Source organism: Trachurus japonicus, chromosome 6 (assembly GCF_045865225.1).
Source record: "Trachurus japonicus isolate A0001 chromosome 6, Traja_1.0".
NCBI classification, from domain to species: Eukaryota; Metazoa; Chordata; class Actinopteri; order Carangiformes; family Carangidae; genus Trachurus; species Trachurus japonicus.
Genome location: NC_140912.1, coordinates 37945739 through 37972519, shown reverse-complemented (window position 1 = coordinate 37972519; position 26781 = coordinate 37945739). Strand labels below are relative to the sequence as shown.

General features: G+C 42.1%; 1 protein-coding gene across 1 annotated transcript; it reads right to left on the bottom strand.

Moving 5' to 3' along the window:
- Positions 1 to 288: 288 nt before the first annotated feature.
- gpia (glucose-6-phosphate isomerase a) lies at positions 289 to 24106 on the bottom strand. The gene is made up of 17 exons (XM_085780522.1): positions 23858 to 24106; positions 21084 to 21174; positions 18387 to 18455; positions 16323 to 16442; positions 16133 to 16216; positions 15723 to 15869; positions 14378 to 14449; positions 11951 to 11995; positions 11682 to 11849; positions 11337 to 11393; positions 9539 to 9691; positions 6461 to 6590; positions 5211 to 5287; positions 4982 to 5110; positions 3550 to 3625; positions 2856 to 2922; positions 289 to 716 (listed from the first exon to the last, which is right to left on the bottom strand). The coding sequence occupies exons 1-17, from the start codon at positions 23974 to 23976 to the stop codon at positions 464 to 466; spliced, it is 1857 nt and encodes a 618-aa protein (XP_085636648.1). The 5' UTR covers positions 23977 to 24106; the 3' UTR covers positions 289 to 463.
- Between the last annotated feature and the right edge of the window lie 2675 nt (positions 24107 to 26781).

The following is a 26781-nucleotide window of genomic DNA, read 5'->3' as shown; positions in this document are numbered from 1 at the left end:
GACCAATTTGACTAAAATGTTAAACTATCCCTTTAATGTCAAACAAATAGTCAACTAATCTTTACTTTGGTGTTTGACTTCAATAAATATCAGTTATCACTTTTACAATCAGCTGATCGTTGACTGACAGTGTGTGTGTGTGTGTGTGTGTGTGTGTGTGTGTGGAGGAGCAGCTGATTGGTCGACGCTCCACCTGCTCACTGCTGATTGGCTGCAGCTTTCTGCTTCGATCTAGACACATTACTGATAGAGATAAATAACAAATCAGACCAGCACACCACAGCCCAGTGACAGACCGCTCTTTTATTTTGAAGGAACAGTGTGGGGGGGTGAGGGGGGGGGGGTCACCTACAGTAACATCTGCACAGGTCAAAAGGTCAAAGGTCAAAGGTCAAAGGTCCTCAGGTCAATTCCCTTTACAAGTGAAACACATCCACAAACATAAAGTGCTCGTTCCCGCAGCTCAGACATGATTGGGCCAATCAGAGAGGACTATGAGGGCGGGGTGTGTGGGGTGGGTGGGGTGGGTGGGGGGGGGGGGCAGCCGAGGGGGGTGGGGGGGGGGGGGGTCGGGAACTGCTCGAGAAAACTCTAGCGAAAAGTTCTTCTTGAGGAAGCTGATGAGGCCGTTGGTGGACGAGTCGTGGGACGAGACCTCAGAGTCGTCCTGCAGCTCCGGCTCGATCTTCTTGGCCAGCTGCTTCCCCAGCTCCACCCTGAGGGGGGGGGGGGGTACAGAGGACTATGTAGTGAATTCTATATAGTGAATTCTATATAATGGACTATGTAGTGAATTCTATATAGTGAATTCTATATAATGGACTATGTAGTGAATTCTATATAAAGGACTATATAGTGTCTATATAGTGAATTCTATATAATGGACTATATAGTGTCTATATAGTGAATGGTCATATAGGATGTCTATATATGAATGTCTATATATAGTGAAATCTACATAAGTGACTACATAGGAAGTGTCTTTTATAATTTGACTATAGTGAATTCTATATAATGGACTATATAGTGTCTATATAGTGAATTCTATATAATGGACTATATAGTGTCTATATAGTGAATTCTATATAATGGACTACATAGTGAATTCTATATAATGGACTATATAGTGTCTATATGGTGAATTCTATATAATGGACTATATAGTGAATTCTATAATGGACTATATAGTGAATTCTATAATGGACTATATAGTGAATTCTATAATGACCTATATCGTGTGCTATATGGTCTATAATAAATGGACTACTATAGTGAATTCTATATAATGACTAGATAGTGTCTTAATGGTGAAATCGATATAATTCTACATAGTGAATTCTATACTAATTGGACTATAATACTAGTGTCTATAAGGTAATTCGATATAATGACTATATAGTGAATTCATAATGGGACGAGAATAGAATTCCTATATAATGAGACATTGATGAATTTCTATATAATGACTATATAGTGAATTCTATAATGGACTATATAGTGTCTATATGGTGAATTCTATATAATGGACTACATAGTGAATTCTATAATGGACTAAATATGGTGAAATTCCCTATATAATGGATCTACAAGTATTCTAAATAATGAACAATATAGTGTCTATATGTGAAGTCCTATCGAAGACTATATAGTGAATTCTATAATGGACTATATAGTGAATTCTATATAATGGACTACATAGTGAATTCTATATAATGGACTATATAGTGTCTATATAGTGAATTCTATAATGGACTAGAATTGTGTCGATAATAAGGTGAATTCTAGTGATAATGTCCTACATACGTGAATCAAATATTAGACTATATATATCCGATAAGTTGTAAAATCTATATAATGGAACTCTATATAGTGAATTCATAAATGGACCTATATAAAGTAGGTATTTCTATAATGTGACTAAATATGGTTTTCCTATATGGTGAATAATTCTATATAATGGACTACATAGTGAATTACGTATATAATGGAACTAATGATAATGTGTCTATGAAATGGTGAAAGTTCTATATAATGGTGACTTAAGAGAATTCTATATAATTGACTCTACTATAGTGAAATTCCTATATAATGGAGACTACTGTATAGTTCTATATAGATGAATTCTATATAATGGAACTACATATCGTGTGCCTATATAATTGGGTGAATTCTATATAATGGACAATATAGTGATTCCTATATATAATAGGAACTACATATGTGTAAATTTTTCTAATTAATACTTAGATGTACTATAGTGAGATTCCTATAATGGGTGCATTCTATATAATGAGCTACATAGTATAAGTCTATATAATGGACTATATAGTGTCCTAATAATGTGAATTTCTATATAATGGACTACATAGATGAAATTCATATAATGGACGTATATAGTGTCCTATAATAGTGAATTCCTATAATGGACTATATAGATGTCTATATAAGTGAGATTTCTATAATTGACTGATAGTATAGTGTCTATATAGTGAATTCTATAATGGACTATATAGTGAATTCTATAATGGACTATATAGTGAATTCTATAATGGACTATATAGTGTCTATATAGTGAATTCTATAATGGACTATATAGTGTCTATATAGTGAATTCTATAATGTGATGACTATATCATGAGTGAATTTGACCCGATATAATGTACTATAAAGTAGAATATCTATAATAGGACTATATAGTGAATTCCTATAATGGGAACTACATAGTGGAATTCTGTGGGACTATATAGTGTGTGTGTGTGTGTGTGTGTGTGTGTGTGTGTGTGTGTGTGTGTGTGTGTGTCTGTGTCTGTGTGTGTGTGTGTGTGTGTGTGTGTGTGTGTGTGTGTGTGTCTCACCCCCACTGGTCGTAGCTGTTGATGTTCCACATGACGCCCTGGACGAAGATCTTGTGCTCGTACATGGCTGTGACACAAGCAGAGAAACGGACCAATCAGAGAGGAGGAGGAGTCAGACAGGAAGTGAGGTCAGTCCTCCTCCTTCTTCTTCTTCAGGGTTTATACAGGTAAGACTTTTTCAAGACCTTCTCATCGCAATTTTTTTTTTCAACAACCTACACCACGCCGGCTTAAGCTGGTAACCATTTACATCAGTGACACTTTTAAGTTTAATTTAGTTGGTGATAAAGACTTCTTAGACCACTAGGATGATCTACACAGAATGCCACAATAGGCCTGGGATAAGAAATCTAAGGCAAAGTTTATCAAAAAAAAACAAAAAACAATGCCTCCACTCTCAAAAAACAATAAACAAACAATCTTATTTTCTTTTTTATGTACCTCGGTTCATCTATGTTTTTTTAATAAAATGAATAAATTCATCACACGTCTTTTTACAATGTTTTTTTAGACTCAAACGCTTGTGGACACTATTCTCAGAAAAAATACCTTCAAAATTTCAGACTTTATAAAGTTGTGAAAAGACTTTTTAATACTTTTTAAGGGTCTTCATTTTCCCAAAATTGATTTATCACCTTTTAATGCTTTTCAAGCCCCCGTGGATTCCCTGTTCTCCTGTGGTGTCAGTACTCACCGACCAGCGCTCCCAGGATGAACGGACTCAGCTTCTTGAAGACGATCGAGTTGCTCGGTTTGTTTCCCTCGAAAACCTGGTGGGAGAGAGAGAGAAGGGGGCGGGGCTAAGTCTGTGTTCGAAATCATCCACTCATTCACTCACTCCCTATCCACTACATCATGGGGGAGCCTACATCAGTCCGACTGCCCAAAGGTCCGACGGCTCATTTCTCCGACTACCCATCCTACAGTGTTAAGGTTAGGTTTAGGGTAAGGTTTAGGGTTAGGGCTACTGAAGTCGGAGAAGTGGGAGGTCGGACTAATGGACGCAAAAATAAAGAAATGTACGGTCGGAGAAATGGGTAGTCGGACAGACGCCATGCGCCCTACATCATGATCTAGTGACTACAGCATGTACAAATACAACGGATGTAGGAACACGTGACGGCGGGAGGATTCAGTGACACTACACTACTCGAGACATCTTTTGGACGTGGTTTAGCGTAGCTGATGCTACCAGCTGTTAAGCGTGTTATCGTGTTTAGCCTACTGCAAGAGCTGTGACGTAAGCAGACGCCCGAGAAATCATGGTAAACAAACCGGCACCATAAAATAAAATAATAAAAAAAACCGAACACTTTGCGGTACGAATTCAGTTAGAGGATGTGATTCTGGTTGGTAGTTTGTTTCTCTACAATAAACTGTTGAAATATCATAAGTTTTGTTAGGTCGACTACTGTTGTTGTGTGGTTACCTTATGAGCCGTTATCGGCTCTCGGTGGCTAAAAGCATAGCTCGTTGTAGCTGTGGCTATTAGCTTAGCTATTACGATAGCTGGTATCTTACTGTATGTCCTCTATTCTACTACTAGCAGTTATTTATTAGATTGAATTGTTTTAATGCAGCCTGTTATTGTTGGGATGCTGCTGCCCAGCTCCTGCTGCTCAAGTGCAAATACGTCACCAGGAGATTTTACAGCTAAATAACCTAAATAAATCCTAGCTAACATGCTAATAAGCTTAGCTTGCTTACTCCTCTTCTGGTCTGGCAAAACACGACCGCATTGAGTGGAGATACGGGGGATTACGGATAGAAGTATGTACATAATCGCTTCTTCACTCAGTTCCCTTCGCGTGCATTGAGGGTGTTTGTCATCCACTACACATAGTGGATGAAATTAAATAACGGAGAAAGTTCGAACAACACTAACTACAAATGGCGAACACACTATATAACCCCTGAAGACCCTTTTTCAAGAGTAATAAACAAATACAAGGTGTTAACCAAGGATAACTACTAAAATAAGGCTCCATTCCATTTAGTGTAGCAGAGCGTTTTCTAATGAGCCACACCTGTCTTTGTTTATACTCTCTGAAAGGGTCTATAGTTGGCTTCCTGTGTGTGAGGCGTTCAGTGACAGCAGCAGCGTGGGACACGGCAGCGTTGGTCACCTTGTGGGGCAGCAGCTTGTCCAGAGCGTCCCCCTTCAGGCCGGCCGCCTCCAGCTCGCGGCGAGCTTCATCAGACGTCTTCCCCTTCATCAGAGCCTCCGTCTGAGCCAGGAAGTTAGCCACCAGGATCTGTAACAACATGCAGCCAATCAGCATCCAGGAAACCACACAACACACCTGACTGACTGACTGACTGACAGCGCTTTGAAAAGAAACAGGGGGGCGTTACCTTGTGGTGGAGGTTGTCTCTGATTGGATGCTGGGACTGAGCAGGAATGAGGAAGTCAGCGGGAATCATACGAGTTCCTGCAGAGAGATAAAACACCAGGAAGTCAACTACTACAACTCCCAGGATGCATTGCAGTGACAAACAGCCAATCACAGAGCAACAGCTGAACTGAACTCATGAGGTTTTGCTGCGTTCAAGTGCAGTCGGACGATCTGAGCTCCTGAGTTGGCAAGTTGGTCTTCTACAAAAAACGTCTGTATTTGCTTAAAAGTAATAAACAAAATAATTAAATTATAAATTAAAATACATGAAATAATAAAACGTTTATGAGCATCGACCAACCGTTCTCTTTCATCTGCCATTTGTTTGTGAAAGTGACGTCAACATCGAGTCAAGTCGGTAACTCTTGTACCAGAATTATCTCTGAGTTGCCGAGTTGTTTTTCCGACATGAGGCTTTTGTTCATGTGAATTTTTCCCAGTTGGAAAGTCATTTTTCCGATCATTCCGATCATCCACCATGATGCAGTCATCTAGTTCAACTCTAACTGGTATTAGCTTCTATTCATGATCTTAACTGTAGACTCCCCCTTACCATGACATTAACCCAGCTCTTACAGGAGCGTCTTTATTTCTTGATTGAAGGGATAGTTCAACATTTTGTCAAATTGGCACATTCAGTCACACACGCTATGGAGATAAAACAACAAACGTCGTTACTACACAGAGTTGTTGTTTTAGAGGGAATTCATGTACTTGTAAAACCTCTGATGCACGTAGCCTTCAGTGGACAGTTTTTCATCAACAGTGCTCTACATTTCCCTCTATAAAACAATCTCTGTGTGGTAACGTTGTGTTATTATCTCATAGCGTGGTGAATGTGCATCAGCTCACAACATGTCCACCAGAGCGTTGTGGAGTTGTTGGATTGTGTATTTGATGAGTTTGATGAAGTATGAAACCAAGAAATCAAACCCATAATGATGAGGCCTCCGTAGCCCGTAGCTCTGAGCAGCTCACGGCTCTGCTCCACCGTTCTAAAAACAGCTTGCACCGACAATTAAAGGTAACGAACCTACTGCTATGACTATAGAGATTATGGTGATGGGACAATTTGACAAAACGTTGAACTCTTCCATTAAGAGATAAGATGAGATTGACTTTATTTATGTCAAAATAAAGTGCAGGGATATTAAAAAGTGTGTGTGTGTGTGTGTGTGTGTGTGTGTGTGTGTGTGTGTGTGTGTGTACCTTGGTGTATGAGCTGGTAGAAGGCGTGCTGCCCGTTGGTCCCCGGCTCCCCCCACACGATGGGGCCGGTGTGGTAGTTCACACGGACGCCGTCTTTGGTGATGTACTTCCCATTGGACTCCATGTCGCCCTGCACACACACACACACACACACACACACAGACACAGACACACACAGTTGAGGTTGAGTGTCCCTCACGTCTCATCCAGCTGCGTTTGTCCAGGCTCCTTAAGGAACCCCGCCCCCCCCCCCCCCCCTCATTGGATTTAGTTTAGTTTAATAAGTTTATTTGTATCAGGGACAATGTACAGAATAACATTAGTCTGAGAAGAGAAGAGAAGAGAAGAGAAGAGAAGCCTTGTAGAGGATTTATCTCACTAGCTACTCTCCATCCGTCGTCCCTGGGCAGGTGAATAAGAACAATAGAAAGGTAAGAATGATCAATTTATTTTAATCTTGGCAGTGGCACGTCACGTTAGCACTAGCGCCGTGTAATTGTCCGGACGTGTTGGACGCACAGCCCGCGGAAGCGGAGCGGGAGGCGCTTGGCTGGTCGCACAGGGAGCTGCTGCTCCTGCTCTCCCCCCCCCCGCCAGGAAAACATCGACTCCACTACATCTCTACCCGTCTGTACTCGGTTTTCCACACACACAGGTCTGTTTCTAGCTCTGTATGAATTCAATTCAATTCAATTTTAATTTATTTAAAAGGGACAATGTACAGTTAAAACATGAATGTTGCCATTTGATGCACTAAACCAGATTGTAGCTTTAAGCTAATTTGCATCTGTAGTCCCTTGCAGTCATCACAAAAATACAACCAAAAAAACAACAGTAACAAGGACAGATTAAACAGTATAACTAGGGATACAACACCACAACAACATGGCTACACACGTCTGCGTGCAACTCCCCGTGCAACCCTCCCCTCCACTCCCTCATCCTACCCTCGCCCCACCCACACAACAAAAAAACCACACACACACAAATAGAAGTCTAAGACAAATTTATGGTTGCAGAGCTGAGCAAGCTTTTGAACAGATTTTTAGGTTAGGTTGAAGGAGACTCTCAAGACCGAGCTACGACGCTCCTTTACGGGCGTCAGGTAAGGTATTCCACTGGTTGTGGGCATCTTACAGAAAAACAGATGAAAAGCAGAGTTGCCCCTCTACAGTGCGGCGAAATGGTAATGGTACAAATCCGTAAGGGATATTGGAGAGCTATGGATTTCTAAGTGATGGAATGTGACTGTTGGAATTTGACGAGCGTGGACAAAAATGGACAAAAACACATAATGGCTGTGGGGCTGTGGGACCAAACCAGTTAAAATTTTATAGACCATACACAAGTTGGCGAATAACCTAAAATTCTCCAAAAGCTCAATAACTCATGTTTGCTCTCAGTATCCTACAATGATGAATGTGTCTCGTGTGGGCAGATCGCAACGCAAAACTAGACAAATATTTTATAGGATGGACAAGCAACAACATAATGAATCATCATTTAATTAATCTTATTTTGAAATATTGACTCGAGATCTCTCCTCGTCTTTTCCTAGCCCTTACTTCCTGTCTGGTACGATCTGGTTCTATCCAGCCTTGAGCAACGGCAGGCGCTCTCGGACTCGCAGACGCTGACCATTAGCTCGCTGCATGCGTGCGAGCCTACACGCGGGCGGCGCCTCCCCGATCCCCATAGACGATATGCCGATCCCCACCTGGTGGGGAATGTGGCTGCTGTGGCCATTTCGAGGTTTAACACATGGCCGTTGACCAGAAACAACTCCCTTCCAGTGGCGCTGCAGGATTCGCAGTTCATTAACCATTTTCTTTTAAATTTCATTCATATGAAAACGCACATTCAACCATTAAAAAATGTGGATTTTCAAGTCGTCCTCTCTTCTTAATGTAGGCACTAGTCAATTGATTAGTCATGCATAATAACTATTTTGGTTAACATTCCTAAGAATTGCAAATTCTTTGATTTGTGCCCTGACCTTTCCATCAAAATGAGTCGAAGTCGGAATCGCTAACGTTCCTATTTTTAGATAATCAACTGATAACTGGAAAACCCCATAGATTTCCCTAATTTCTAAGCAAAAGCAATGACATTCAAAAACAATCTCCCAAAGTTTTTCATCATCAGTCCAGATAATTGAGATTGAAAAAGGCACGAAATGATGATTAAGAGTCGAACCGCTATCCTGCAATAAACTCTCTGAAAATGAGTGTAGCTTCGGTGCAAGAACATGAAATATCTCCTGAAAACCGTTCATGAATAGAGACAGCCTGTAAACTGCATCTGAAATCGTGGATCTCCCCGCTTTGCCGACGGTCATTGAAATGTTGCCTCTATGACGAGAATGGACTGGTAACAGAACAGATGCTAAACCGAGTACATCGAACGCTAACAACAGAGCGTAGCATCGATGCTAAAACCGAACGTACACACTTGCACACATGTTTTACAAAACAACTCAACAAAAACATGACAACTTCTGAACCGTCTAGATAAGACGAGCTGTAAAGAGCATCTGAATAGAGACGATTCTCTGCTTTCCGAGGTCATTGGAATGGAGGGTCTGAAGTGAATTCGAGGGGGGGGGGGGGGGTGGGGGGGGGGGGGGGGCTTTCCAGGGAGGGGCTTGGAATGGGGTGACTCCTAATGACAACAAGGGAGCCTGTATAGGGTGCGGTAATCACGTGGAAACAGGAACAGATGCCAGAGTCACTGGCTACAAAAACTTTGAACCGCAGTTTTCTCAGGTTTAAAACGGAATCAATAGAAGTGAATGAATCTAATTCAAAAATGCCACCCACTAGAAAACCATCTAGAAAAACATCAATGTACGATGACTCGAATAGGGTATCATTTTAAAGCTTATTTTCTAATCTTTTCATTGATACCAAAATCTCAACTTGAAATTTGGGTCACTGTGACTCATTTTGATGGATCGGGTCACATTTGGGTACCTTTAAGATTAAAATGTGATTAATTAATTACAAATCCTGTAATTAATTAGATACATTTTTTTAATGGCCTGACAGCCCTCAAATAAACTAAACTAAACCAACCCACCTGCTGGAAGTATGCGGCGAAGCGGTGCATGTACTGGTCGTAGGGCAGCATGGCGTGAGTCTCCGCCTGGAAGAAGTTGATGTACCAGACGCCGAGCAGAGCCAATAGGACGGGGACGTTCTGCTGCAGGGGAGCGCTGCGGAAGTGGTTGTCCTGAGGGGGGGGGGGGGGCAGTTAGACCATGTAGAGGGGGGTGGGGGGGAGGGGGGGGGGGGGGGGGGGGGGGGGTGGGGTCAGTTTATACCAGGTGATAGGAGGAAGGGGGGGAGGGGGCATTAGTTACACCATGTGTAGGGGGGGGGCATGTTAGACCAGACATGTTTGTGAGGGTGTGGTTGAGGTTGGGGCAAGTTAGACCATGTAGAGGGGGGGGGCAGCAGTTGACCAAAGTTGAGGGCAATGTGGGGGGGGGGGGGGGGGGTGAGGGAGAACCAGGGGGGGGGGGCAGATAAGACCAATGTGAGGGTGAGGGGGGCAATGTGACGACTGAGACTGAACAGCTTGATGGAGAATGGACCTGTCATAATGTAGCTGATAAAAACTGCATGGTTTCACGTACTGAATAGTCTGCACCCTGTTTCACTCTGCACTTCCTGTTCATTTTCACATTAAAAGCCTCCTGTCGTCCTTCTGGGTCAAATTAACGCAGTTTGTTCCCTTCCTCCTTCCTTCCTTCCTTCCTTCCCTTCTTCCTTTTTTGACCCAATTGATCTGTTCCCTCCCTCCATCTTTCTCTCCACAATCCTTTTCCCCTCCCTTCCTTCCTTCCTTGAACGAATCTGTTCCCTCCCTCCTTCTGTCTTTCCTTCCTTTTCCCCCTTCCTTCTTTCCTCCCATCTTTCCCTTTGTCCTTCCTTCCTTCCTTCCTTACTTCTTCCTTCCTTTTTTTGACCCGATACTAAGGAAAAGACCCAATCTGTTCCCCCCCCTCCTCCTCTCTTCCTCCCTTCTTCCTTCCTTCCTTGAACGAATTCTGTCCCTTTCCATCCCTCCATCTTTCTTTCCACAATCAATCCTTTTTCCCCTCCCTTCCCTTCCTTCCTTCCCTTCCATTCCTTTCCTTCCTTTCCTTCCTTCCTTCTTCCTTCCTCCTTCCTTGAACGAATATTTCCCTCCCTCCATCTTTCCTTTCTTTCCACAAAGCCATTTTCCCCCTCCCTTCCCCTTCCTCCCTCCCTTCCTTTCCTCCTTTTCCTTCCGTCCTCCTTCCTTCCCTTCCTCCTTCCTACCTTCCTTTCCTTCTTCTTCTGTCCCTTACCTTGAAACGAATCTGTTCCCTCCCTCCATCTTTCTTTCCCACAATCCTTCTTCCCTCCCCTTCCTTCCATCACCTCCCCTTCCATCCTGCCCGTCCTTTCCTTCCTTATCCTTTCCCACTCCTCTATCCTTCCTTTCCTTCCTTCCTCCTTCATCCTTCCTCCTGTCCTTCCTTCCTTTCCTTCCCTTCCTTCCTTCCTTCCTTTCCTTCCTTGAACAAATCTTCCTTGAACAAATCTGTTCCCTCCCTCCATCTTTCTTTCCCCACAATCCTTTTCCCCTCTTCCCCCCTACCTTCCTCCCTTCCATCCCTCCTTCCTTCCTTCCTTCCTTCTTTTCCTTCCTTTTTCCTTTCCCCCCTCCCGTTCTTCCCTTCCCTTCCCCTTCCTTCCTCCTTCCTCCTCCTCTCTCCTCTACCCTCCTCCTTAAACAAATCTGTTCCCTCCCTCCTTCTTTCCTTCATTTTTCCCTTCCTCCCTTCCTCCCTTGTGTGTGTGTGTGTGTGTGTGTGTGTGTGTGTGTGTGTGTGTGTGTGTGTTACCATCCAGTGAGCTCCGGCCAGCAGCTGCTCGTATATTCTCAGCTCAAAGCCTGGAGGCTGGAGTCAGAGGTCAAGACCCGTCCAGAGGTCAGTAGGGAAGTCAGAGACAGTCAGAAGACAAGGAAGTAGAGATGGATGCATCAGTCGTGTGAATGGTGATGTCACACTGGCCAGTAGCCAATAGGAGCAGACGTACGTACCTATGTGCAGAGCGACGCGAGCAACCGATAACAGACCGACTGGCACCGAGACCTAGCGAGAGCCAGTCGACCAGCACTCCAAACAACGACCCCACGACATCACAAAACATGACATCACACCGTCACTGACCAATCACAGGACAGCGCACACACACACACACACACACACACACACACACACACACACACACACACACACACACACACACACACACACACACACACACACACACACACAGAAACAGAGAAACAGACTTACATCCCAGAACTCGAACATGTTCTCTGTGTCGATACCAAAGTCCTTCACTTTGGCCTGAGGAGAGAGAGGTCAGAGGTCAGGAAGGAGCAGTGAGGGTGTGTGTGTGTGTGTGTGTGTGTGTGTGTGTGTGTGTGTGTGTGTGTGTGTGGACTCACAGAGTTGGTGGACAGAGCCACGAAGTGTTTGGCCACGGCCGATTTCTGTGGACGACAGAAGAGAACAGAACCTTTAATGCTTTAAATGTACGGAATCATTCTTTACTTTACTTTATTAGTTTATTTGGGTGGGACAGTGACACATCAATGAACATATAAAAACATGTAAATGTGCCGGATTATAGCAGCGATGCTCATTTCCATCTGGAGTCCCAAAACATAAAAACAGGTCTGTTCTTACCGAAGCGTGTTGTTGCATTCACTTGAATAAATAAAAAAAATCTGGTTTTTCTGAGTAATTTATGTTTTGGTTTGTTTTTTTAAATAATTTTTTCTGTTTTTCTGATGAATTACTTTCTGGTTTTCAGGGTAATGTTTTTCTGATTTAGCTTAGAGATTTCAAACTCTGAGAAGCTGCAGCTCTAGAGGACTGGTTTCAGAATAAAGGTGCAGCTACACCAGACTGTTCTGTAACAACAGGTCGTTTCCTTTCAATATAAATCTGAATTTACTGGGAACACTGTGAAGATAAGACTGTATTTTATTTATGGGGCATATCCATGGATGTATGTTAAGCAATGTCAAAGAAAGCGCCTTTACTCATTGTGTTATGATGAGTAGGACTTTTATTTTGAAGCCGCCCCCTGATGTGTCGTGTGCAGCTGGAGCGTCAGTCTGGAAAATAAAGCGACAGTGGAACCTGAACCAAAGTGGAGTTAGAATAAAAACCTTTAACAATGAATCTCATGGATCTAAGATGTAATAGATCTGTGATGAAGTGGAGGCTTCACTGCAGCGGTTAAACGTTACCTGCAGGTGGGAGATTCAGATTCTAGTGGGATTTTGAAATCTCGTTAAGTCAGAAAGAAACTGAACTGAAAAAAATTAGTCAGAAAAACAGAGATAATAATTCCCCTGAAAAACAAACCACAAATAAATGACTCAAGTGAATGCAACAGGCTTCTGTATTTCCTGACAGGAACTTGTGCACTTTGAGATTGTTTGCTCAATATAAAGTGCATTACAAATAAAAATTCATTATTGTGCATTCTGTGTTGTGTATCATCATGACTCAGCGTTTCTCTCTGCCCAGACAGAGACTGGAACCTTCTGCACTCGACTTGGTCTTTAATGTGTTTTAAACTGTGTGTGTCTGTGCATATTCTCATTTGTCCAGTTGCTTTCGATTGAACCTCCTTTGAGGTTTTAAACTGTGTGTGTCTGTGTCGTCTAGTGTGTGTTTGTGTTATTGTATGTCTCAGGTTTCCTCCTGCGTGTCAGTGTGTGTCTGTGTTGGACATGTTGGGACTCGTCTGTAGATGGAGATGAGCAGCAGAGAGTTCAACCTGGTGAAACCTCCTCCTTGTTTCCTACTAATGATTCATGTCATTGCACACACTCACTATATACACTAAATACACTAAAAAATACACTAAATACACTAAAAAATACACTAAATACTAGGGGTGTGACGATACACTCAGCTCACGAGATCGAGACGAGACGAGATTTTAAGAAAACTACAATGACAAAATCTGACTGGACCAACAGACTTTTATTTAACCGAGTTGCACATGCATTTTGAAATGTTTTATTGTAACTATTTACATACATGATGTAAGCATGAGCTTTGGCCTAAATACATTTCTTCTTCCACAAATTGAAACTAAAACTAAAATGTATAAAAGTTAATATAAATTAAATAAAATTAAATATTTATTTCTTTTTTTCAAGTGCAAACAATATTATGTGCAGTGTTTCCTCTAGGATTTTTTAAAGTAGTGGCAGCGACCCCCCCTCCCCCCAGTGCCATTTCACTACTCGGATACTCGATCAGATCAGACATAGATTTATTGATTTATTTCTTGCTGTGTTGATAATGAATCAGAGTTAAAGGACAGTGAGTCGTCCTCTGAGCAGAGACAGACAGAGAAGCTGCATGTTACAGATTGTTTCTGCTCTTTGGCTTTAATGTAAAAAAGTTTAGTTAGTTGTTTTTTTTTAAGTATATTTTTTGGCTTTTTTGCCTTTGTTTGACAGCACATAGTGAGATAGACAGGAAAGGGGGAGGCAGAGAGAGGGGGAACTTGTCCAGATGTTTTGACAGGACGGTGGCGGTGCCTTCAGGTTCCACTCTAACTACTAAATTGTACTAAATTAGACAGAACCTCACTGGCCTGGAAACACACTGACAAAGAACCCTTCATCCTCTCTGTAACAACCAGCCTTAATATGAAACATAGACTGAGCTTTCATTTTATTTTTTACTGTTGTTGAGTGTGTCTGAACTGAGCTGCTTTAAAGACACATTTCTGTTTTTACTTGAGACGGACAATAAAGAATCTATCTGTTATACACCTGTCCTTCAGTAAACTGTGTGTGTGTGTGTGTGTGTGTGTGTGTGTGTGTGTGTGAGTTGAGACTCACGTCCTTGGCCGTCTTCAGGAACCAGTCTCTGGCCGACTCAGCGTTGGTGATGGTCTCCTGGGTGGTGAAGGTCTGAGGACAGAGAGACAGAGGCAGTGAGGATCTCTGAACCAATCAGGGCTCAGATGGATGGATCGGCACAGTGAGGATGAACACTGGACTCATCCATTCATCTCTAGCTCAGGTTGTTGGTCTGTTGTTGAGGATTTATTAATATTTATTAATTTATTAACCTTTATTTAACCAGGTAAAGCTTGTTGAGATGTAGAATCTCTTTTTCTAAAGCCACCTGGCCAATAGGCAGCAAAATTACAATTAGTAACACAGATAAATAACAACAGTTCAATAAATAAAAATGAAATGATCAGGGACAGATTGAAGGAAGAGCAACATCTGGTTTAATAACAGTGACAGAGCCCAGTGCTTCCAGTTCCTTAGCTTTAAGAACCTTAACAAGGTTCAAGAGGGATCAGGTTCAACAGTTTTAATTCATCTTGCAGAGATGATGTCATAGTTAACTGTTCCATTTCCTGTCGTCCAATCAGGATGGTTTATAACTCAGGGTGATTAAGGGACCGTCTCATCTGTTGGACACGTTGTCAGCGTGCATCGTTTCCTTCAGCTGTTGCATCACTGTTACTGTGTTGATATTAATATAGATTGTGTGTTTTATGCCACGTTTTATATTTAAAGGGATAGTTAAACATTTTGTCAAATTGTCCCATTACCATACTCCCTATAGTCATAGCAGTAGGTTCGTTACCTTTAATTGTCGGTGCAAGCTGTTTTTAGAACGGCGGAGCAGAGCCGTGAGCTGCTCAGAGCTACGCTACGGAGGCTCATTATGGGATGTCTTGGTTTCCCTCATCAAACTCATCAAATACACAATCCAACAACTCCACAACGCTCTGGTGGACAAGTTGTGAGCTGCACATTCACCACGCTATGAGATAATAACACAACGTTACCACACAGAGTTGTTTTAGAGGGAAATACAGAGACTGATGATGAAAAACTGTCCCTGAAGGCAACACGCATCAGTGGTTTTACATGAATTTCCCTCTAAAACAACTCTGTGTGGTAACGTTGTGTTATTATCTCATAGCGTGGTGAATGTGCAGGTCACAACTTGTCCACCAGAGCGTTGTGGAGTTGTTGGATTGTGTATTAGATGAGTTTGATGAGGGAAACCAAGAAATCCCGTGAGCCTCCGTAGCGTAAATTAAAGGTAACAAACCTACTGCTATGACTATAGGGATTATGGCAATGGGCCAATTTGACAAAATGTTGAACTATCCCTTTAATAACCATAACCAACCACTGATTCTACGTATGTGTCCTTTACCTTAGAGGCGATGATGAACAGCGTGCTCTCCGGCTGCAGCTGCTGCAGCGTCTTGGCCATGTGAGTCCCGTCGATGTTGGACACGAACCAGACGTTGGGTCCTCCGGCCGAGTACGGCTTCAGAGCCTCCGTCACCATCAGGGGGCCCTGAACGCACCACACACACAGTTACCACAGTTACCACGGTTACCACGGTTACCACGGTCACCACGGCTGCTGCACAACCTCAGTGTGTGTGTGAATGATGCAACAGGTTCAAGGTGCAGACACACACACACACACACTGATCAATAATTAACTGGAATAATCAGCAGGTTGATCGATAATGAAAGGGTCAGTGTGTGTGTGTGTGTGTGTGTGTGTCCCTGTGTGTGTGTCTGTGTGTGTGTGTGTGTGTGTGTGTGTCTCACCAGGTCAGAGCCTCCGATGCCGATGTTCACCACGTCGGTGATGCTCTTCCCGCTGAAGCCTTTCCACTCGCCGCTGCGCACTTTCTGTAAACACACACACACACATTGAGTCATGTCACACACATACACACATACACACACAGACACACACTGTGATAACAACTACACACACACACACACACAGACTCACGTGGCAGAAGGCCTTCATCTTGTCCAGGACGCGGTTCACCTCCGGCATCACGTCCTTCCCGTCCACAGAGATGGGAGTGTTGGAGCGGTTACGGAGAGCAACGTGGAGCACCGCGCGGCCCTGAACGCACCACACACACAGGGACACACACACACATACACACACAGGGACAGGGACACACACACACACACACACACACACACACACAGACACACACACACACACACACACACACACACACACACACACATACAGACACACACACACACACACACACACACACACACACACACACAGATCAATGGTGTGGTCAGACTCCGTCACCGTGACTCTGCTCTTCTGTGTCTCTGTCTCTTCTGTTTGTGTCGATAAAGTTTGACAGTTTCTGGGTCAGTGGACAGTGTTTCCATGGCGACTGAACAGCTGATGTTTCTGGGTCTCCCCCCCCTCCTCCTGGACTGGATCAGACCGGATCGGAGCTGAGACCTGGTCTGGACTCTACTCTGCTTCAGCAGCTGTTAGCCTAGCCTAGATTGTTTTAGCCTATCCTGGTTTAGATTATCCTATCCTAGCCTAGATTATGTTAGCCTATAGCCTATCCTAGTTTAGATTATGTTAGCCTAGCCTAGATTGTTTTATCCTAGCCTAGATTATGTTAGCCTATAGCCTATCCTAGTTTAGATTATGTTAGCCTAGCCTAGATTGTTTTAGCCTAGCCTAGATTACGTTAGCCTATCCTAGTTTAGATTATGTTAGCCTAGCCTAGATTGTTTTAGCCTATCCTAGTTTAGATTATCCTAGCCTAGCCTAGATTGTTTTAGCCTAGCCTAGATTATGTTAGCCTAGCCTAGTTTAGATTATGTTAGCCTAGCCTAGATTGTTTTAGCCTATCCTGGTTTAGATTATCCTATCCTAGCCTAGATTATGTTAGCCTATAGCCTATCCTAGTTTAGATTATGTTAGCCTAGCCTAGATTGTTTTATCCTAGCCTAGATTATGTTAGCCTATAGCCTATCCTAGTTTAGATTATGTTAGCCTAGCCTAGATTGTTTTAGCCTAGCCTAGATTACGTTAGCCTATCCTAGTTTAGATTATGTTAGCCTAGCCTAGATTGTTTTAGCCTATCCTAGTTTAGATTATCCTAGCCTAGCCTAGATTGTTTTAGCCTAGCCTAGATTATGTTAGCCTAGCCTAGTTTAGATTATGTTAGCCTAGCCTAGATTGTTTTAGCCTATCCTAGTTTAGATTATCCTAGCCTAGCCTAGATTGTTTTAGCCTAGCCTAGATTATGTTAGCCTAGCCTAGTTTAGATTATGTTAGCCTAGCCTAGATTGTTTTAGCCTATCCTAGTTTAGATTATCCTAGCCTAGCCTAGATTGTTTTAGCCTAGCCTAGATTATGTTAGCCTATCCTAGTTTAGATTATGTTAGCCTAGCCTAGATTGTTTTAGCCTATCCTAGTTTAGATTATCCTAGCCTAGCCTAGATTGTTTTAGCGTAGCCTAGATTATGTTAGCCTAGCCTAGGCTAGATTGTTTTAGCCTAGCCTAGTTTATATTATGTTAGCCTAGCGTAGCCTAGATTGTGTTAGCCTAGCCTAGATTGTTTTAGACTAGCCTAGTTTAGATTATGTTAGCCTAGCCTAGCCTATGTTATCTCAGCAGGTTATATGTCAGATGACTTGGACTTCTCTCCCTAACCTCCTGTTTATCTGGAACTAACCAACTCACTCAGTTACTGTATCCCTCCACTCAGGCGACGCCCCGTATCCCTCCGCCTCTTCCACACGCCGCTGATCTAATAATCTAAACAGTTGAGAGGCGGAGGGATACAGCGCCTCGTCTGAGTGAGTTGGTTAGTTCCAGATAAACGGCTTCTTTCCAACCAGTTGATGAAGTGAAACTAACGTGTTTATAACGTATAATAACTCCACTCTAACAGCTGCTTATTATTATCTAGTGACTTGTTGAGTTCAGTAACGGAGCGAGAAATGTTTCTCCGTTCGTAACACTGATGATTTATAACTGGTTCAGTGTGTGTGTGTGTGTGTGTGTGTGTGTGTTACCTCGGTGAAGTTGATCTTGTCTCCAGAGAACATCTTGTCTCTGGCCTCCTCCACCCCCCTGGACTTCGCCTGAAACACACACACACAGTTACAACAGTTACACACACAGTTACAACAGTTACAACTAGGATGGGAATCTTTTACTACCTCACGATGCGATTCAAAATGGATTTTCGATTCAAAACGATTTGATTCCTAATGATTTCTGCTTCAGTCTGAGCAGGGCCGGTCCTAGGATGTTGGTGGCCCCCTAAACAAGGTTTTTGTTTGTGGCCCTGCACTCTAAGCACAAACACCAAATCACAGGTTAAAACTGAATACAGACATGTTTATGCCCTCTGGGGTTTGAGGACATTTTCTCGAATTTAACATATTTTCTTAAATTTATCTTTTTTAGACACTTGCAGATGTAACAATACTCAAGTGTAGAAAGAAATAATTTAGGCCAAATGCTGGAAATTTGAGGTCTGCTTTTTGAAAAATGTCAAATCCCTTGTGAAAACACTCCTTCAGTCATGAGAATGAACTGTTTTGGTGCTTGAAATAGGATATGAATACAGTAATAGATACGTGTAGAAAACAAGTCTAAAATGACATTTTGTCAGATTGCTTTTTGAGCACAAATGTTGTCATTCTGCCGTTCTATTTTCACCAAATGTCTCAAATGTGAGATAAAAGAAGCTGAATATTGACTTCACATTACATATAAAGCTCATAGCTGCACGTGCAGACCTCAGGATGTTTAAATGACTTGATGAACCCCGGTACCTTTCTGATCATGTGGCCCCCCACCTAACGGCTGTGGCCCTAAACAACCACATAGAGGGTTTATGCCAGGGGCCGGCCCTGGGTCTGTCGGTGTGAAAGGATCCTCATGATCTACTCCAGTCTGCTTTACAAGACAGAACGACTAAAGCGTCTTTTTCACATTTATTGAGTTTTAAACATTTATCCATACTTAGATGGAATTGTTGAAACTGTTGCATAAAAGCAATATCACATATTGATTAAGAAACAAAATTAAAAGTGCCTCTTTATTTATTTTTTTAATAGTGCAGTTAAACATGCTGCCTTTTAAATTCTATGGAAATGGATTTTCCTTCGAATTTGTTCCATTGTTTTATTTTTTTAAATGGATTTTGGGACATTTTATATGAATTCTGAATCGTATTAAAAGAGAATTGTGATTCTTATGTGAATCTATTTCTTGGCCCAGCCACAGCCGAGTTACAACATTACAACAGTCAACTGGAGGAGGAAGTGGAGGTCGTGTGTGTGTGTTCATGCTGCGTTGCCACATTCCCACACACTCTTACACACACAAACACACACAAACACACACAAACACACACACACAATAGGACAAAGCCCCCCCCCCCTCCCTCCTCCTCTTTCAAAATAAAAGCTGTAATCTTCCTGTTGCTCTGGATTCTTGAGCAACCGTCGGCCAGAGCTCCAGGAAGTGAACGAACGGCACCTGAATGCAGCACGTTGTCTGTGAGCGTGTGAAACACAGAGCAGACGGTGTGTTCACTGACCCCCCCCCGAGCCCCGTATCTCTGAGCGTGACTTCCTGCTGCCACACACCTGACTGACTGATAACAACTACAATACAACTATACACAACCCCCCCTCAGGTGAAACAGCAGCAGCCTGTTGGGCAAGGTTTTAGGTTTTATTAACACACATCCACATTCAATAAACTATAAATTCTATTCATATAAACACTGTTAGCATTTCAACAGACTCATCCAGATGTTTTACAGCGGTTGTGTGTGGATGTAACAGTGGATTTATGTTTTTAATTCATGAAAACTTGGTTTCTTTGGCTCCATAATTTACATTTGTAGATGTAGGATTTGATTTTCGTCGCAAAATGAGAAAAGATTCAACAAAACCACTAAACAGTTTAATGTCCTTAAGCTTTTTCTCTCTATCATATAAGAGAATTATATCTTGTTTTTTTTTTTAAGTGTAAGCCTGTTAAAGTTAAAAACATGTATTTAAGTTCTACCCAAAACAGACAGACATACGGCAACTACATTCATAGAAAAGATGAAAAATCTTTTCCTCTTCCTGTTCACAGAAAAGTGCAGTTTACATTCACATGTTTAAATCTGGAGCTGGTTCTGATCAACAGGATCAATTCAATGTGTTTTTACCTCTTATTCTTAACATTGTTATTTATCTGGCTCTCTGCATAATTCTTCTAGTATTGCACTTTATCCACAATTGCCCCATGCATTACGAGTTTTATATATATATATGAGCTATATTTGTACATTCCTATGTTCCATCATGCTAGGTTGTGTTAGGCTGTGTGTGATTGGCTGTGTGTGTATGGTGACGGTGGATTATAGAAAGTGAATCGCCCTTCAGAGATGAATAAAGTGTCCTGTAGCTGTAAATGTAGAATCTTCTTCTTTTATCTTATTATAAAATCTCTATTGGTGTGTTTTTATTGTGTGTGTGAGTGTGTGTGTCTGTGTTGTGTAAGTGTCACAGCTGATTAACATCTGGACGACATCATCAGCTCACGAGGAGAGAAGCTCAGGCCGAGGAGCCGAGGAGCTTAAGGCTGATTAGACCAGACAGGTGGGTGTGTGTGTGTGTGTGTGTGTGTGTGTGTGTGTGTGTGTGTGTGTGTGTAGTGTGTGTAGTGTGTGTGTCTGTAGTGTGTGTGTAGTGTGTGTTTACCATGGCCAGCAGCATGTCCATCACTTCCTGGTTGACCAGATTCTTGGAGTAGTCCAGCAGGATGTCTCCATCGTCCGTCTGCAGGGTGGTGCTGAGACACAGACAGACAGTTAAACAGACAGACAGACAGACAGACAGACAGTCAGTCAGTCAGTCCACTGATTAACTGATCAACTCATCAACTGATCAACTGATCAATAAACAGCAGATCAGTTTGGTTTGTGCAGGACGAGACTTCACTTTATTAGAAAGAGACAAATAAAAAGAGGAAGAAGCTGAAACCTGTTGAGGGTTATAACACTGATGGAGACCAGACCAGTCCTGTTGCTCCACTTCACTCGTCTTTAGTTTATTTTAAATCATGTGTATAATGTTGTTTATTGATGTGTAAACATGATACTACAAGATCGAAATAAACCACTAAACTAAACTAATAATAATAATGATAGATGATGATGATGATGATGACGACATCACTGCACTTTGTTAGTTTATTACATTAGATTCAATTACTTCAGTTCATCTGTCCACATTAGTTTATATTACTTTGCATTATTATATCATTCTATGTTACTTTACTTTGCATTAGTTTAATATGCAACACTACATTACTTTACATTATTATATCATCTACGTTATATTACTTTGCATTAGTTTATTATTCTACACTACGTGACTTTACATTATTATATGATTCTACATTACTTTACTTTGCATTAGCTTATTATGCAACACTATGTTACTTTACATTAGCCTATCATTCTACGTTACTTTACTTTAGTTTATTATGCAACACTATGTTATTTTGCATTATTATATCATTCTACGTTACTTTACATTATTATAGCCCATCATTCTACGTTACTTTACTTTGCATTAGTTTATTATTCTACACTATGTTACTTTGCATTAGTTTATTATTCTACACTATGTTACTTTGCATTAGTTTATTATTCTACACTATGTTACTTTGCATTAGTTTATTATTCTACACTATGTTACTTTGCATTAGTTTATTATTCTACACTATGTTACTTTGCATTATTTTCCATCAGTCTCTCTCTCGTGGTGCCTTCAGGGACCTCCCCGCTGCTCGGACTGAGGATGTGTGGGATCGCACGTAGTCACCGTGAGTCACCCCAGCGTGTCTCTGTGTGTTGTGTGTCTGTTCACTGTTCACTGGGGCAGAAAGAAACCTCTCAGTGCCGCTGCAGCCGGATCGAGGCCGCTGGAACAACTAAACAGCTGCTTCCATTATCGGACACTGCACCAACAGGTTTCTGCCGCTGTTCGCTTTAACCCGGGTTAGAGCGGGTTAAACTCCACCTGGTTTATCACCAGCTCGGCCTGGCCTGCAGCTAACGTTAGCATCATTATTAATAAATCTATTTAATCATCATTAGTCATTAGTCTGACTCTTCATCTTTTTTACATTTACACAGAGAGGACAACGAGGAAGGCCAGGAAGACTACAGCAGACAGCTCCCACCCCCTAAATCCCACTAGCTAAGGGAGCCTTTAAAAAATATTTTATCCCCAACTCAACATAAATGATGCACTAACACTCAACTGCTCTTATTAACTGTCTCTTTTTCTTTTTTTCTAACTATAGCCTATGTTTTAACTGTTTTTAACGGCATTTTGTATGTTTTTAATGAAATTTTGTATCTTGAACCGAAGGTAAATTTCCACCATGTTGGATAATAAAGATTTATTGTATTGTATTATTGTTGGACTTGGAGTCTGTGAAATAAAGCTATATATATTGTATTGTATTCTTCATCTGCTTCAACCCGGAAACACCGAGTCTGTCCGACAATGGGCTCAGTTAGCTCCGTTAGCTCCGTTAGCCTGCAGGCAGCTAACAGCTAGCAGCAGCTCATATATATCTATGGCAGCAGCAGCTAACAGCTAGCAGCTAGCAGCTAGCAGCTTCCTCCATCTCTACCACCGACTCACGGAGCTTCCTACACGGACTGCTGCAGCGGAGGAGGCCGGGGCAGGGTGACATGGAGCCGGGGACTCAAATCAAATCAAATCAAATTAAATCTTTATTGTCATAAATACTGAAGACAGCGTCACACAGTGCAATTAAATTCTTACTCCGTGATGATAGGCTACCTCCGGCAACATTAAAAAGCAAGTAGCCTAATAATAAAAACACCACTAGTTATAAAATGCCAACTCCCTGGAGCCTGGATGAAGGTCACCGACTCACCGGGCTGCGGCGGCGGCGGCTTCACGGACCCGCGGCGGAGCAGGACATTACATCACCCTCACCGATAATCAATCAGATAATCAATAGAGAATCTATCTATCTATCGGCGCTGTGTCACTTTCACCTGAGGTTCAGTCTGCAGGACACCTGACCGCTGCAGCCTCTGACTGCAGCACCCTGTTACCTACACAACACCTGAAACTTTCTGTCTTCAAACTAAATCTGCTTCAAATCACAGTCGACTCCTGCTGCACTTGCTAATAAAAGGCCTCTTGTCATGCCCTAACTGTTTTATTGTATTGTATTATATTGAATTTTTCTGTGTAATCTATAGCCTATAACCTTGTTTTCACTTGTAGCACTCCCCTCCCCCTCCCCCTTCAGGCTGCACTTCTTTTTAATTTGCTCGCCTGGTTAAATAAAGGTTACATAAATAAATAAATAAATAAAACACACACACACAGACAGACAGACAGAGCCCACTAGTGCTCCGTGGTGCGTTCAGGGCCCAGAGCCCAGAGCTCCGTGGTGCGTTCAGGGCCCTCTCCCTCCTCACCTGAAGCGGCTGAACCTCTCTGCGTCTCCCTGGAACAGCTCCCTCATGTTGAGGCTTCCTGCCTTCGCCTTGTACCACTGCTCCAGCTTCTGGTAGTTGGGGTCGCTGCTCAGCGCCATGGTGACGGTTCTGGTGGTCCTGGTTCTGGTCTTGGTCTTGGTCCTGGTGGTCTTGGTCCTCGGCGGAATCGGACTGGTCCCTTGCTGCTGCTGCTGCTGCTGCTGTGATGATGAGGAGGAGATGGAGCAGCTGACAGGAGAGAACACGCTGAGCTCGAGCTCTGTCCGTCTGCACCAATCACATCAGGCCTGGCCCCGCCCCGCCCCCCGCTGACGTCACAGTGACGCTGAGAGACAGACAGAGAGAGTACGGAGACTGAGGGAGGACAAAACACCTCAGAGCCCCGCGTTACCTGTGACTCAGCCTGTGCATATATTGTCTTAATTAGGGCCACGGGCCATCGCACCGGGCACTGGTCCCAACAGCTATGAAATCGCTGCAGGGACCAGTCTTGATCGGGATCGCTGTGCTATTACTTTTCTCAACAGTTTACGAATTTTTCGCGACATAAGTCACAAAAAACTACGCAAAATTTTGCATGTAAGTCAATGGGACGGGCGAAAAAAAAAAAAGCGAAAAAGACCAATCATTGGAGTTTAACAAACGTCTACTGCTCAGGCATACTTTCACCTAGAGACTCCATTTAAACTTTAAACAGTAGACACAAGTCTTGTGTATTGTTGTATTACTCCACGTTTTGATAGGTCATATAGTTTTTGATCAATCCATGATCAATGACCATGATCATTTTTGGAGAAATTATGAGATTATAATGGGTGTGTATTGCATGGAATGTTCGTGTCAGAGTGCGTGACATCATCAGTTAGAGTGGGAGAGATGCCAGAAAAACTCCAGATGTTTTCTCTTTCCACACTCGGCCCGGCCACAATTTACACTCCACACACATGATTTTTTCATAATTTGTAAGACAAACTTGTTATCTCTCATGTCATGTGCTCAAATTTCAGAGAGACTTACAGAATTTAAACTCTGAGCCTCTGAGTGCGGCCACATCTGTCTCTGCTCCTCATTGAGTCCAATACAAATATTTTCTGAGAGGAGCAGAACGGCCTGATGTTTTAAAACTGCCAGTGTCTCCAAAATATTTACTGTAGAAACACCAAATCGTACCAAAATTTTCAGGAAGTCCTTAGAGCAACGTTGATCTGTGTTTTGTTCTGATAGGAGTTACCGTTTTCTCACCCTAAGCCTAAATGTGAGACCGGTGCAGAGGCAGAAAATCACTCTTTTTCTCCACGTTTCTGTCTGTCTCAGCCTGGGGGGGCCCCTATCGCCGTGGTAACCACCTCAAGTTGCCGTGGTAACGTCTGATTCTCAGGCCAGAGCTCGTTAACTTCATAAACAATCCACCTGGCGCTCGTTTAAATGTTTATAAACACAGACACACACAGCTAAATCAGACTGACACAGGATGCAGCTCATAGTCTCCCACACTCTAATACACACAGGTAACATGTTGACAGAGATGGCAAAACCGGCCGTAGCTCCCGTGGCCCTCTCAAAATTTCCCAGAGGAAATTTTCTAGTGTTAATTTGCTCCCTGTATCATAGGTCTCATTGCCATGCTCCATCCGGCAGGGGGACTGCCAACGGAAATGAGCCTATTGGCCATAGAGGGTGCATTTACATTTTATCTTTTTAAAATGTTCATTAATGTACACTGTCCCTCTCCAACAAATAAAGGAAAAAGAAAAGAAAGAAAGCCTCTGATAGAGTAGCCGAGTTTAGTATAGTAGCCTATATAGTATAGTTTAGTTTAGTAGTAGACTATATAGTATAGTTTGGTAGTAGCCTATATATAGTATAGTATAGTTTAGTAGTTGCTTTCGATTTAACCTCCTTTGAGATATTATGACCTGGACAAATATGCAAATATGCACAGGCTTATCCACATTATTACCCTTCCTATATATTAGATAATGAGCTGTGGGTGCAGGTATTTATTGATTGATCGATCATGATGTAATGATGAGTTGTTGGAGGAATAAACAGACCTTTAATGTTTATTTAAACTCTTCACACTGTGACTGAACAACAGGTCTGAGGTCAGTTTCCTTGTTCCTGCTGCAGCTCAGGACTCACCTGACAGGTTCAGGTGTTAACAGGTGTAAACAGGTGTGAACAGTAGTCGAGTTGTAAAAAAAATTCAGGGGGGGATGGTCAATTTTTTTCACCTTAAAAAAAAGGGGGGTGGGGGATAATTCATGTAAATTCGATATCAAAACAAAACACTGAAAATAAGACTTCTTAATCCTCTCAAATCAAATCAAGCCAAGTTTATTTTCATTTTTTTATTTGTGCCCTCAGATTTTATTATTTCTTTTATTCAACATGCGTAGGCCTACTCTCTAATGATGAAATAATTAGGGCTGTCAATCTATTAAAATTAAATTATAAAATTTTAATTAATCTCATGAATGTCATAGTTAACTCACGATTAATCGCAAATTAATCGCACATTTTAATCTATATAGCCTAAATGTCCCTTGAATTATCATTTCAACATGGAAAAGTGGATAGGCTTGATTTGTGCAAATGTTTTTTTTAATGAAAACAATGGTGTTATATTTCACAGTAACATTCTCACTTTCAGCAGTCATCAACTATCAATAGTGTGTGTGTGTGTGTCAGGGTTTCTGCAGGTACCAGCAAATCTAATTTAATGCTTTTTAATGCCCTTTTTAATGCCATTTCAAACATTTTTAATGCATGTGACTGCAAATACTATACGTGTGCGTACATACACTTACCTATATACACATTCAAAATTACCCAATTACTTGGTTCTGCATGTTTATCACACCAATAGGGGAGCACCGACTGCAATTTTCTGGCCAATCACC